This window comes from Macrobrachium nipponense, chromosome 48 (assembly GCF_015104395.2).
Source record: "Macrobrachium nipponense isolate FS-2020 chromosome 48, ASM1510439v2, whole genome shotgun sequence".
NCBI classification, from domain to species: domain Eukaryota; kingdom Metazoa; phylum Arthropoda; class Malacostraca; order Decapoda; family Palaemonidae; genus Macrobrachium; species Macrobrachium nipponense.
The window spans coordinates 19,354,593-19,370,266 of NC_087223.1; the positions used below are offsets into that span (position 1 = coordinate 19,354,593).

General features: G+C 36.9%; 1 protein-coding gene across 1 annotated transcript in view; it reads right to left on the bottom strand.

Moving 5' to 3' along the window:
• Window positions 1–635: 635 nt before the first annotated feature.
• LOC135205081 (small ribosomal subunit protein uS15) overlaps window positions 636–15,674 on the bottom strand; it is a 34,271-nt gene continuing 19,232 nt past the window's right edge. Inside the window, exons 3-4 of the mRNA XM_064235372.1 lie at window positions 942–1,107; window positions 636–797 (exon numbers count right to left, since the gene is read on the bottom strand). Coding sequence (XP_064091442.1) covers window positions 659–797; window positions 942–1,107 — 305 coding nt within the window. The 3' untranslated portion in view covers window positions 636–658. The remainder of the gene's footprint in view (window positions 798–941; window positions 1,108–15,674) is intronic.

Sequence of the window (15,674 nt, forward strand, 5' to 3'; positions counted from 1 at the left end):
TTTCCAATTCAAATTCCTGAGAGTACAAAGTAAGGTCACCAACTTGACTAGAAGCAAAGGAAAAGTACACCATCGGTTCACGAACATATGTACTCACTAACTTTGAAGTACCAAGTCGTGTCACACAATTTAGTAATAAGAGTAGTTTATTCTTTCTCATGACTCAAGCGGACACAGATACAACAATGACTTAAGGAGACGACCTCACAATGGTGGTGTTGTGGTTGTACCCAGCAATATCATAAACAAGTTGTTATTGTGCAATAATTAAAATGCTAGCAATGCAGCTAGGGTTTTGGGAGTATGAAGCTGATGACACTTTGGAGTATGAGCTACTAGAACGTTCATGATTTCAAATACCTTCCTGTACATAATTAAATAACATGGAACAGTTTACCTTTCATAAATTAGTGGAAAGGAACTTGAATATGCAATGAATCTTTGCTTGAACCTTTTTGACGTTCCAATTACACAACATCCTCAGGGAGGAATAAAGGACCTACTAACTAAAAAGTTTGGCAAGGAAACTACCACAAGAAATCTTAAACCTTTTGGAACGAGTTCAGAGATAAACCAAGGTAAAAAAAAAAAAAAAAAAAAAAAAAAAAAAAAAAAAAAAAAAAAAAAAGACCATCTGTAAACACTGCCTACAATTTATTTAAGCAACAAGGGCAGAAGCAGTTGCTGATGCATACTTCCATGAGGGAGCCAAAACTCCTCTGGACTTGTAATAACGGGTAATGCGGTGGATACGGGATTCTACCAAGATAAGGCGGAACTTGGAGTCACGGTCCTTCCTGCAAAAGGAGAAACATCGAATGAAATAAAAGGAAGTTTCTCAGATGAGAAGTCTTTCTCCCATACAAGATTATCAATGAAACTTGGCCAAGAATATCATCGAAGTCGAGCCACAAGACGTTCAGCTTCTTGCAGACAATTACCTGTTCCTTTCCAGATGCTTGCGGATGGCAACAGCCTTCTTGATGAGGTGGTACAAATCTTCTGGGATATCAGGGGCAAGACCCTTAGCCTTCAGCACGCGCAGAATCTTGTTTCCGGTGACAAACCTCACCTGGGCGACACCGTGGCTATCACGAAGGATGACACCTACAAAGACAGAAACCAAATGAAATAAGACACCTTGGAATAACTGATCTTGAAACTAAGGACAAAAGGTAACCTGGAATAATTAACCTTTAGGAAAAGACAACTTAGATTAACCTTAAAATTAAAGGAAAGACAAGTAGAATATTATTCAGAATGACAACCCAAGAAACTTCGAAAACCTATAAATGGCAATCTCTTTATAAAACTGGCACATCAAACAAAATACCTTTGGAATAGCAATTCAAACCTTAAACTAATGAGGGAAGGCCTAAGTTTTCTATTTGATTTGAACTCTTGGTGACCAACAAAAACCTTCCAATATGCCAACACTGCAGAACAAATTAAATCCCCCTACCGCATTTCAGATACATAAACACAATCTCAATATCTCAATTAATAGCCTGTATGGGGAGAGTGGGGATGATGCAAGCAAAATACACTTGCAATACTCTGAGATGTCACTTACGGCAACAGATGCATTGCAACTTGCCTTTTACTTTTCTTTTATCCCTCAATTTCTTATAGTGTACTTCCAGTTTCTTCAAACTGACCTTGGTACAAGTTCTAATCATAACGTGACACAAACACTTGGTTCAATGGCCTTTGATCAGTGGACATTCATCTGATCAGAGAAATTGGAGCAAGGATGACAGAAATTAATAAGAAGCAACAGACAATTGTCTTTATACTTGTTGCCGTCAATTCATAAGAAAGAATGAAGTGTCTGACATGGAATTGCTAATATAGTTTTGATGAACTAATCAGCTTGACCGCTTGGCGCCTCTGCCTCAAACCAAAATTATGGGGACTTTCCTTCCAAACTCATGGAAATCTAGGAAGTACTGATATATCCTAAAATTAAGTCGCTCAACTAACCAACAGTACACCACAACAAAATGGGGATTGCAATTGGCAATGCAATGATTTATACATGAATGTTGTCATTCACTTTTTGGACATATTTTGCCTCTAAAGGTTGGGTATGCAGAGTTAATCCACTCCCATCTTCTGCTCTTTCTACCAGAATTCCATTTTGATATAGGTTGTCAACCTACTACGTTTGACCATCACCGTATGGGCATTAAAACCTAAGTTCTGTTCAGCTACTTCCATACCTATTACCTGACTAAATGCTGCTCTGCAATTCTCATCTCAAGCAAATACTACCATCTTTGTCTGTGAGAGCCAAATAAACACACTACAGCATCATCCTAACAAATGTTACCAAGGGGTTAAAGAACAACTTCAAAAAGAGACTTACTGAAGTCTTGGTATTTTATTTGGCATCACTTGATTATCTTCGTAGCAATGTCTTGCTGCAAAGGTCAGTACTGGATGCAATAAATAAGCTTTTCCTATGAACCATTGATGGATGTATGATATTTAGGGCTAAAGGCCAGGCACTGGGGCCAAGAAGGCCAATCAGCGCCATAATGAAGGTTAAATAAATTATGGTATATGGATTAATGAATTAAGTGAAAGATGATTCATAAAATTAGATGTGACTAATAAATAAAATAAAAATATGGAGTTCAATGAGTACCTTGCTTAATAATTTAAAATAGTTGAATGTCTTTAAAATCTGTAAGATATGATATATAAATAATAAACTATATGTTATTTCGAGAAGGATTCACACTGGAAATATCTTTCCCTTACGTTAAAATATCTGGGGCAAACCACCAGAATGTATTCCACTGTTTCCATGAACCATTGAGGAGAAGATATTTCATATATTTCTCTTTCCTATGAAGCACTGAGGAGCAGAAATCCATAAGTTTTCCTATGAAGAACTCTGGAGTACATATTAAAAATCATGGTTTTCCTATGGAACACTAAGGATCACAAATTAATAATTTTTTTCCCTATGAAGCACTAAGCAATAGAAATTCTTTTAGCAAGTTTGAATAAAGCTAAATGCCAATGTCAGCAGAGAGCAGCAAAGCCCTCTTGGGTTTAGAGCCTGTTCACTGTCCACATCGATTTTCAACTGGAGAATTATAGAAAGAGAGCAATTACGATCTCGATACTCTCACCAGCATAATAATTTCACAAAAAGGTCTTATCATCCACTTTACATATCAACAATATTATCAAAATCTGTTACATTTGAATGATAAAACTCCAAAATTTTCAATTCCTGAATGGACATGGAAATATACCTAGTCGAACATACAACAACTAAAAAACAACACTCGATGAGCTCCCAAATCTTGTTCCCACAGTAGTGTCCAGTAATTCATTATGAAGCAATGGTATGACTTTATGGAACTGCTATAGCAACCTTGATGACCTGCAAAGCAGCTCAACTGCTAGGAGGTCGGTTAGGATGCACATTTGAGTAGTACCTTCTCTTCCAAAATTGGAGCACACAAATTCAACAGCCCTCTCTCTTAACACCAAGATTCAGAACCTAAGGTTAAGCCCACAGGCGTACAGAGTTAATCCTTGGGTGGTAATGAGGATTTTGATCTTCCTACAAAGATAATATTTCTAGACTTTACAATAGCTGGTCTTACTGGTCTTATTCAAATGTATTAATTTCATCATTGACTTTTCACATTCGTATCTTTTCAACTTAAAATATTAAAACAAACAAACAAACTTGTTGACATTCGTATCTTTCAACTTAAGATATTAAAACAAACAAATAAACTTGTAGTCATGTGTTTCCTCTTAACACAAAGTGAATGGTCTAATACCAATGCTTCTACTTTTTAGCAAAAAATCTACAAACGGCACTCCTATTACTGTATCTTTATTAAACAGTTTAACAACACCAGTCACGCCAAATTGACCTCAGGTCTAGTCTGATGGATCTGTTACCAACTGAAAGAAAAAGCTGGAGTTTAGTAAAGCTAAAGAAGTTGGACAACTAAGTGGGGAAAAGACCAAAGAATCTAGCAGAATGGACAATAGGAATATAGCAATAACTTTTCATATCTACTTATTAGTCACCCACTCTCCTCTCTAAAACTTAAGCTATCTTAATCCTAAGTGGACAAGGAAATACCTGGTCAAAATATATGTCAGAGCAAAACTACACTTGCTACATTAAGTCCTACCTGTTGTTTCCATAAAAGTTTCCACTACTGTAATTCTTACAAAGCAACGGTTTATACATTATGGAATTGCTATAGCAACCTTGATGACCTGCAAAGCAGCTCTACTGCTTGGAGGTCTGTTAGGATGCAAAGTAACACTTCAAAATCAGTGGATTTCTGTAGTACTAATAAGTGACATTACTCTGATCATGTTTAGACTGATCTCTTGAACTGAATATTTAGTACGAGCTAGCTAGTTTAAATGAGAAATTATGTGAAACTGTTGTTGGCTGTAAAATATTTACAAAATATTAAGAGTGCAGGTCATAATTTAAGATCAGTGTTCATGTAGTTTGTTAACTCTTCAGAAAGCCAGACCCAAACCTGCCCATTGAAGTGCTACCATATATTCTTTTCTACAATTTGAAGCATAAACAATCACTGGCCTTATATATATATGTTGACAGTCATAACCAGTTTAGCAAAGAATCACCATTCTCTTCAACCTTGTTCCTGTATCATTGTAAAATAGCTTTAAGGACACTGGGATTTCTGGACACCAACCCAAAATAATCTGTTAACTGACAAAAACCTGGAATGCAGTTCAAGAAGTTGGACAGCTAAGTAGGAAGACCCCCAAAGGAACAGATGAAAAGCAAGAAGGAAATCTACGTAGCTGGGGTCGAGGAAATAGGGACATAGCTATAATTCTTCACTTGCATCATTTGTAACTCATTCCATTCTGTAATAAGCTATCATATTCCCGAATGGATAGAGAAATACCAAGTCAAAATATACGTCAGCGCAAACCTACACTTCTACTTATTACATTACGCCCTACCTATTGTTTCCATAGAAGTTTCCACTAGTACTGGAATTCATTCGAAGCAATGGTACAAACCCATCTACGGAATTGCTCTAGCAAACTTGATGACGTGCAAAGCACTTCTAATGCAAGGTCGGTCGGTTAGGATGCAGAAAAGAACTCCTCAACTCAGTAGACTTTTGTACTTAAAGCTACATTATTATGATTATTTTTTTTGTTACCTTCCATGTTAAATGCGATGCAATTTTTATAAATCTCTTGCACTGAATGCTGAGTATAAAGTAGAGGTTGGTTCAGGTTAGGAACTATCTGGAATTGCTGTAAGATTAAGATATCTAGGAAATATATTCAAGCTAAGGCTACAATAGAGGGTTTAAGTTATTTAACAGACTTATCAGAAAGCCTAAACCCACAAAATATCTACTCAGGTGCTCCTGTTAGAGCCTAAAAATTCACTGGCCCTGTTTGTCGATACAGATTCAGAGCAATAGGTTACTGGTAATGTAGGTATCAAGCATAAAGGCTCTACGCTTATTCAAACGTATTAATTCAATTACTGTTCATTCATGCATGTTGACAAATGGCAAACAATGCCTTTAGACTTCAGATATTAAAATATGGACTCTTGCAGTAGTTTGTTCCTTCTTAATTGAAAATTCTTATTGCTACCTGTTTTACTGGGGCCAAGAAGGCCATTCAGCCCCATAATGAAGGTTAAATAAATTGAATTATGGTATATGGATTAATGAATTAAGTGAAAGATGATTCATAAAATTAGATGTGACTAATAAATAAAATAAAAATAATGAAGTTTAATGAGTACCTTAATTAATAATTTAAAACAGTTAATGTCTTTAAAGTCTGTAAGATATGATATAAAAATAACTAACTATAAAACCTGTAAGATATGATATATAAATAACTAACTATAAAATCTGTAAGATATGATATATAAATAATCAACTATGTTATTTCGAGAGGGATTTACCCTGGAAATATCTTTCCCTTTGGTTAAAATATCTGAGGCAAACCACCAGAATGTGCTCCACTGTTTCCATGAACCATTGAGGAGAAGATATTTCATATATTTCTCTTTCCTATGAAGCACTGAGGAGCAGAAATCCATAAGTTTTCCTATGAAGAACTCTGGAGCAGATATTGAAAAATATGCTTTTCCTATGGAACACTAAGGATCACAAATTAATACATTTTTTTTCCTATGAAGCACTACGCAATAGAAATTCTTTTAGCAAGTTTGAATAAAGCTAAATGCCGATGTCAGAAAAGCCCTCTCGGGTTTGGAGCCTGTTCACTGTCCATATCGATTTTCAACTGGAGAATTATAGAAAGAGAGCAATTACGATCTCGATACACCAGCATATTAATTTCACAAAAAGGTCTTATCAACCACTTTACATATCAACCATATTATCAAAATCTGTTACATTTGAGTGATAAAACTCCAAAATTTCCAACTCCTGAATGGACATGGAAATATACCTAGTCGAACATATGACAACTAAAAAACAACACTCGATGAGCTCCCAAATCTTGTTCCCACAGTAGTGTCCAGTAATTCATTATGAAGCAATGGTATGACTTTATGGAACTGCTATAGCAACCTTGATGACCTGCAAAGCAGCTCAACTGCTAGGAGGTCGGTTAGGATGCACATTTGAGTAGTACCTTCTCTTCCGAAGTTGGAGCACACAAATTCAACAGCCTTCTCTCTTAACACCAAGATTCAGAACCTAAGGTTAAGCCCACAGGCGTACAGAGTTAATCCTTGGGTGGTAATGAGGATTTTGATCCTCCTACAAAGATAATATTTCTAGACTTTACAATAGCTGGTCTTACTGGTCTTATTCAAATGTATTAATTTCATCATTGACTTTTCACATTCGTATCTTTCAACGTAAGATATTAAAACATACAAACTTGTAGTCATTTGTTTCCTCTCAACACAAAAAGTGAATGGTCTAATACCAATGCTTCTACTTTTTAGCAAAATATCTACAATCGTCACTCTTATTACTGTATCCATGACACAAACCCTTGTTTCAATGGCCTTTGATCAGTGGACATTCATCTGATCGGAGAAATTGGAGCAAGGATGACAGAAATGAATTGGAAGCAACAGATAATTGTCTTTATACTTGTTGAAGTCAATCCACAAGAAAGAATGAAGTGTCTGACATGGAATTGCTAATATAGTTTTGATGAACTAATTAGCTTGACCGCTTGGCGCCTCTGCCTCAAACCAAAATTATGGGGCCTTCCCTTCCAAATTCATGGAAATCTGGGAAGTACTGATATATCCTGAAATTAAATTCATGGAAATCTGGGAAGTACTGATATATCCTAAAATTAAATTCATGGAAATCTGGGAAGTACTGATATATCCTAAAATTAAGTCGGTCAACTAACCAACAGTACACCACAACAAAATGGGTATTGCAACTGGCAATGTAGTGATGCATAATTTATACATGAATGTTGTCATTCACTTTTTGGACATATTTTGCCTCTACAGCCTGGGTGTGCAACGAGTTAATCCACTCTCACCTTGTGTACTTTCTACCAGAATTCCATTTTGATATAGGTTGTCAACCTACTACATTTGACCATCACCGTATGGGCATTAAAACCTAAGTTCTGTTCAGCTACTTCCATACCTACTACCTGACTAAATGCTGCTCTGCAATTCTCATCTCAAGCAAATAAATACTACCATCTTTGTCTGTGAGAGCCAAATAAAAAACACACTACAGCATCATCCTAACAGATGTTACCAAGGGGGTTAAAGAACAACTTCAAAAAGAGACTTACTGAACTCTTGGTATTTTATTTGGCATCACTTGATTATCTCTGTAGCAATGTCTAGCTGCAAAGGTCAGTACTGGATGCAATAAATAGCTTTTCCTATGATCCATTGATGGATGCATGATATTTAGGGCTAAAGGCCAGGCAATGGGGCCAAGAAGGCCATTCAGCGCCATAATGAAGGTTAAATAATTAAATTATGGTATATGGATTAATGAATTAAGTGAAAGATGATTCATAAAATTAGATGTGACTAATAAATAAAATAAAAATAATGAAGTTTAATGAGTACCTTAATTAATAATTTAAAACAGTTAAATGTCTTTAAAATCTGTAAGATATGATATATATATAACTAACTATGTTTTTTCGAGAGGGATTTACCCTGGAAATATCTTTCCCTTTGGTTAAAATATCTGGGGCAAACCACCAGAATATGCTCCACTGTTTCCATGAACCATTGAGGAGAAGATATTTCATATATTTCTCTTTCCTATGAAGCACTGAGGAGCAGAAATCCATAAGTATACCTATGAAGAACTCTGGAGCAGATATTGAAAAATATGCTTTTCCTATGGAACACTAAGGATCACAAAATCATAAATTTTTTTCCCTATGAAGCACTGTGCAGAAAATGAAGCACTAAGCAACAGAAATTCTTTTAGCAAGTTTGAATACAGCTAAATGCCGATGTCAGCAGAGAGCAGCAAAGCCCTCTTGGGTTTGGAACCTGTTCACTGTCCATATCGATTTTCAACTGGAGAATTATAGAAATAGAGCAATTACCCTCTCGGTACTCTCACCAGAATATTAATTTCACAAAAAGGTCTTATCATCCACTTTACATATCAACAATATTATCAAAATCTGTTACATTTGAGTGATAAAACTCCAAAATACTTAGTCGAACATACGACAACTAAAAAACTAAACTCCCAAATCTTGTTCCCACAGTAGTGTCCAGTAATTCATTATGAAGCAATGGTATAACTTTATGGAACTGCTATAGCAACCTTGATGACCTGCAAAGCAGCTCAACTGCTAGGAGGTCGGTTAGGATGCACATTTGAGTAGTACCTTCTCTTCCGAAGTTGGAGCACACAAATTCAACGGCCCTCTCTCTTCACACCAATATTCAGAACCTAAGGTTAAGCCCACAGGCGTACAGAGTTAATCCTTGGGTGGTAATGAGGATTTTGATCCTCCTACAAAGATAATATATTTCTAGACTTTACAATAGCTGGTCTTATTCAAATGTATTAATTTCATCATTGACTTTTCACATTCGTATCTTTCAACTTAAGATATTAAAACAAACAAACTTGTAGTCATTTGTTTCCTCTCAACACAAAAAGTTAATGGTCTAATACCAATGCTTCTAGTTTTTAGCAAAATATCTAAACGTCACTCTTATTACAGGCAGTCCGCGGGTTACGACGGTGTCGGCTTACGACACTTGTCAATAGATGCAGTTTACATAGTTTTCAATGCACCCAAAGCATTAAAAGTAAGGTTTTCTTAGGATTTTTGACTATGTTCCGGCTTACGACGCGTCTCAAGAACGGAACCCCTGACTTAACCCGGGGACCGCCTGTACTGTAGATATCTATGACAAACCCTTGTTTCAATGGCCTTTGATCAGTGGACATTCATCTGATCAGAGAAATTGGAGCAAGGATGACAGAAATGAATTGGAAGCAACAGATAATTGTCTTTATACCTGTTGAAGTCAATTCACAAGAAAGAATGGAGTGTCTGACATGGAATTGCTAATATAGTTTTGATGAACTAATCAGCTTGACTGCTTGGCGCCTCTGCCTCAAACCAAAATTATGGGGCCTTTCCTTCCAAATTCATGGAAATCTGGGAAGTATTGATATATCCTAAAATCAAGTCGCTCAACTAACCAACAGTACACCACAACAAAATGGGTATTGGAATTGGCAATGCTGTGATGCATAATTTATACATGAATGTTGTCATTCACTTTTTGGACAGATTTTGCCTCTAAACATTTGACCATCACCGTATGGGCATTAAAACCAAAGTTCTGTTCAGCTATTTCCATACCTACTACCTGACTAAATGCTGCTCTGCAATTCTCATCTCAAGCAAATACTACCATCTTTGTCTGTGAGAGCCAAATAAAAAACACACTACAGCATCATCCTAACAGATGTTACCAAGGGGGTTAAAGAACAACTTCAAAAAGAGACTTACTGAACTCTTGGTATTTTATTTGGCATCACTTGATTGTCTTTGTAGCAATGTCTTGCTGCAAAGGTCAGTACTGGATGCAATAAATAGCTTTTCCTATGAACCATTGATGGATGTATGAAATTTAGGGCTAAAGCCCAGGTACTGGGGCCAAGAAGGCCATTCAGCGCCACAATGAAGGTTAAATAAATTGAATTATGGTATATGGATTAATGAATTAAGTGAAAGATGATTCATAAAATTAGGTGTGACTAATAAATAAAATAAAAATAATGAAGTTTAATGAGTACCTTAATTAATAATTTAAAAGTTAAATGTCTTTAAAATCTGTAAGATATGATATATAAATAACTAACTATAAAATCTGTCAGATATGATATATAAATAACTATAAAATATGTAAGATATGATATATAAATAACTAACTATATGTTATTTCGAGAGGGATTTACCCTGGAAATATCTTTCCCTTTGGTTAAAATATCTGGGGCAAACCACCAGAATGTATTCCACGTTTCCATGAACCACTGAGGAGAAGATATTTCGTATATTTCTCTTTCCTATGAAGCACTGAGGAGCGGAAATCCGTAAGTATACCCATGAAGAACTCTGGAGCAGATATTGAAAAATATGCTTTTCCTATGGAACACTAAGGATCACAAATTCATAATTTTTCTCCCCCTATGAAGCACCGAGCAACAGAAATTCTTTTAGCAAGTTTGAATAAAGCTAAATGCCGATGTCAGCAGAGAGCAGCAAAGCCCTCTTGGGTTTGGAACCTGTTCACTGTCCATATCGATTTTCAACTAGAGAATTATAGAAAGAGAGCAATTACCCTCTCGGTACTCTCACCAGCATATTCATTTCACAAAAAGGTCTATCATCCACTTTACATATCAACCATATTATCAAAATCTGTTACATTTGAGTGATAAAACTCCAAAAATTTCCAATTCCTGAATGAACATGGAAATATACCTAGTCGAACATACAACTAAAAAAACACTCGATGAAGTCCCAAATCTTGTTCCCATAGTAGTGTCCAGTAATTCATTATGAAGCAATGGTATGACTTTATGGAACTGCTATAGCAACCTTGATGACCTGCAAAGCAGCTCAACTGCTAGGAGGTCGGTTAGGATGCACATTTGAGTAGTACCTTCTCTTTCGAAGTTGGAGCACACAAATTCAACGGCCTTCTCTCTTAACACCAAGATTCAGAACCTAAGGTTAAGCCCACAGGCGTACAGAGTTAATCCTTGGGTGGTAATGAGGATTTTGATCCTCCTACAAAGATAATATTTCTAGACTTTACAATAGCTGATCTTACTGGTCTTATTCAAATGTATTAATTTCATCATTGACTTTTCACATTCGTATCTTTCAACTTGAGATATTAAAACAAACAAACTTGTAGTCATTAGTTTCCTTTTAACACAAAAAGTGAATGGTCTAATACCAATGCTTCTACTTTTTAGCATAATATCTACAAACGTCACTCCTATTACTGTATCTATGTTAAACAGTTTAACACCAGTCACACCAAGATGACCCCAGGTCTAGTCTGAAAGATCTGTTACCAACTGAAAGAGAAAGCTGGAGTTTAGTAAAGCTAAAGAAGTTGGACAACTAAGTGGGGAAAAGACCAAAGAATCTAGCAGAATGGACAATAGGAATATAGCAATAACTTTTCATATCTACTTATTAGTCACCCACTCTCCTCTCTAAAACTTAAGCTATCTTAATGCTAAGTGGACAAGGAAATACCTGGTCAAAATATATGTCAGAGCAAAACTACACTTGCTACATTAAGTCCTACCTGTTGTTTCCATAAAAGTTTCCACTACTGTAATTCTTACAAAGCAACGGTTTATACATTATGGAATTGCTATAGCAACCTTGATGACCTGCAAAGCAGCTCTACTGCTTGGAGGTCTGTTAGGATGCAAAGTAACACTTCAAACTCAGTGGATTTCTGTAGTATTTATAAGTGACATTACTCTGATCATGTTTAGACTGATCTCTTGAACTGAATGTTTAGTACAAGCTAGTTTAAATGAGAAATTATGTGAAACTGTTGTTGGCTGTAAAATATTTACAAAATATTAAGAGTGCAGGTCATAATTTAGGATCAGTGTTCATGTACTTTGCTAACTCTTCAGAAAGCCAGACCCAAAACCTGCCCATTGAAGTACTGCCATATATTCTTTCCCACAATTTGAAGCATAAACAATCACTGGCCTTATATGTTGACAGAGTCATAACCAGATTAGCAGAGAATCACCATTCTCTTCAACCTTGTTCCTGTATCATTGTAAAATAGCTTTAAGGACACCGGGATTTCTGGACATCAACCCAAAATAATCTGTTAACTGACAAAAACCTGGAATGCAGTTCAAGAAGTTGGACAGCTAAGTAGGAAGACCCCCAAAGGAACAGATGAAAAGCAAGAAGGAAATCTACGTAGCTGGGGTCGAGGAAATAGGGACATAGCTATAGTAATTCTTCACTTGTATCATTTGTAACTCATTCCATTCTGTAATAAGCTATCATATTCCCGAATGGATAGAGAAATGCCAAGTCAAAATATACGTCAGCGCAAAGCTACACTTCTACTCATTACATTACGCGCTACCTATTGTTTCCATAGAAGTTTCCACTAATACTGTAATTCATTCGAAGCAATGGTACAAACCCATCTACGGAATTGCTCTAGCAAACTTGATGCCCTGCAAAACACTTCTAATGCTAGGAGGTCGGTTAGGATGCAGAAAGGAACTCCTCAACTCAGTAGACTTTTGTACTTAAAGCTACATTAGTATGATTATTTTTTTCCCTACCATTTTAAATGCGATGCAATTTTTATAAATCTCTTGCACTGAATACAGAGTATTAAGTAGAGGTTGGTTCAGGTTAGGAACTATCTGGAATTGCTGTAAGCTTAAGATATCTAGGAAATATATTCAAGCTCAGGCTACAATAAAGGGTTTAAGTTAATTAACAGACTTTTCAGAAAGCCTAAACCCACAAAATATCTACTCAGGTGTTACTGTTTTGAGCATAAAATTCACTGGCCCTGTTTGTTGACACAGATTCAGAACAATAAGTTACTGGTAATGCAGGTATCAAGCTCACAGCACCCCTGAGATTACTAATATAAAGATTTTGATTCTCCTGCGAAGAACACACGTATGGAAAATACATTCCAAGATTGTTTAAAAATGACAAATTTTCAATCAATTTGTATTTTTCATAACTAACAAACGTGAGGTCTTAACATTAGGATAATACTAGAGCCAAGCTGGAAACCGGTAGAATTATAATTACACTTGTTAGATCCAGGGACTATTGGCATCTGTACCAGGTCACGGGGTATTGTAGTTCCCAGAATGCCCCTGGCGTCCCGTGACCAATGCTCTATGCTTATTCACATGCATTAATCCACTTACTGCTCTTCATGTACATTGACAAATGGCAAACAATGCCTTTAGACATAAGATATTAAAAATATGCACTCTTGTGGCTGTTTGTTTGTAATTCAAAATTCTGTCCGCTACCTGTTTCATAAAAAAAACCAGCATTCACGTCATTCCTATTGAGTCCCATTATAAGTCAACATATACACAAAGCCACTCTCATTAAGATCTAACTGGTGTCTCCATAGCATTTTCCACAAATTCCCAAAGAAGAAATGGTACATACATATGGAATTGCTCTAGCAACCTTGATGACCTGCAAAGCAGTTCTACTGCTAAGAGGTCGGTTAGATTGCAAAGTTACACTTCAACCTCGGTGGATTTCTGAAGTACTTAAAAGTGACGTTGCTCTGATCATTTCTAGATTGATCTCTTCAATCGAATGTTTAGTACAAGCTGTTTTAAATGAGGAAGTGAAACTGCTGTTAGCTTAAGATATATAAGAAATTTATTCAAGCTAAGGCTACAATAGAGGGGTTAAGTTATTTAACAGACTTATCAGACAGCCTAAACCCAAAAAATATCTACTCAGGTGCTCCTGTTAGAGCATAAAAATTCACGAGTTTTAAGATTTCGATTCTCCTGCGAAGAACACACGTATGAAATAACATCCTTGTGATGAAAATACATTGTATGATTGTTTAAAAATGTTATTGTTATAATACAATTAAGTTTGTTCATACTTACCTGGCAGATATATATATAGCTGTATTTCTGACGTCCGACAGAATTTCAAAATTCGCGGCACACGTAGTGGGGCGGTCAGGTGGTAGTACCCATTCCCGCCGCTGGGCGGCGGATATCAGGAACCATTCCCATTTTCTATTCATATTTATTCATGGCCCTTGTCTCCTGAGGGGAGGAGGGTGGGCACTCTAAGTATATATATCTGCCAGGTAAGTATGAACAAACTTAATTGTATTATAACAATAACATTTTGTTCATGAAACTTACCTGACAGATATATATATATAGCTGAATCACACCTTCGGATGGTGGGTAGAGACAGACTAGGATTTTTTAGGAAATTTAAATTAAAATAAAAGATTAACTTATTGGTTCCTTACCTGATAGCAAAGTAGACTATGTGATTACTGTCAGCTAAAGCCTGCTTATGCTTTATCAGAGTTGCCAGCCAGGTTTTGACCTGTAGTGCTGGTGCTCTCTGGATGCTCTGTCAACGGGGACGTGACCACAATGCGACAAGACCATCTAGGCAAACATATGGCAGTAACACAGCAACCGACCACCACCTGACCAACTAACGCAAAAAAACCCTGATATTAACACTATGGAATGGGAGATTTTCACAGAAGATCTCACCATCAACCAAAAAACACAATAAACTAACCTAACTAAGCTAAGGGATAGGGAGAGAGCTACCTTCAGCCCCCAAAACTGTGTCTGCCGAAATGTAAGGTCCCAAAGAACTACAGTTCTCGTAAATCGTTCTCACATCCCGGAGGTAATGTGAGGCGAATACGGAATTGCTCCTCCAGAAGGTGCTATCAAGAATATCTCTGATAGACATGTTCCTTTGGAAGGCAAGAGAGGTAGCTACGGCTCTGACCTCGTGAGCTTTCACTTTAAAGAGGCTCATATCAGTCTTCTGGCAAGATGAATGAGCCTCTTTAATGACGTCCCTCAAGAAGAAACAACACAGCATTCTTCGACAACGGCAAATCCGGTCTCTTCACTGAGCACTAGAGATTACCTGAGGGACCTCTTATCTCTCTAGTCCTATTCACATAGAACTTGAGAGCCCTGACAGGGCACAGGGCTCTCTCTGGTTCTTGACCCACGAGCCTCGATATTCCTTTGATTTCAAAGCTCTTTGGCCAAGGATTAGACGGGTTCTCGTTCTTAGCCAAGAAAGAAGGGTTCAACGAGCAGACAGCGCTGTCTCCCTTGAAACCCACTAGGCTACTGAACGCTTGGATTTCACTAACTCTCTTCGCCGTCGCCAGAGAAGCTAGGAAAAGCGTTTTCCTCGTTAAGTCCCTTAGAGAAGCTTCATGGAGAGGCTCAAAGGGACTTAGCATCAGATGTTTCAACACCACATCTAAATTCCATGAGGGCGGTCTTGCTTGTGGAATTTTGGTGGTTTCAAACGACCTTAAGAGATCGTGCAGATCCTTATTGTCGGAGAGGTCCATTCCTCTGTGGCGAAAAACGGCAGAC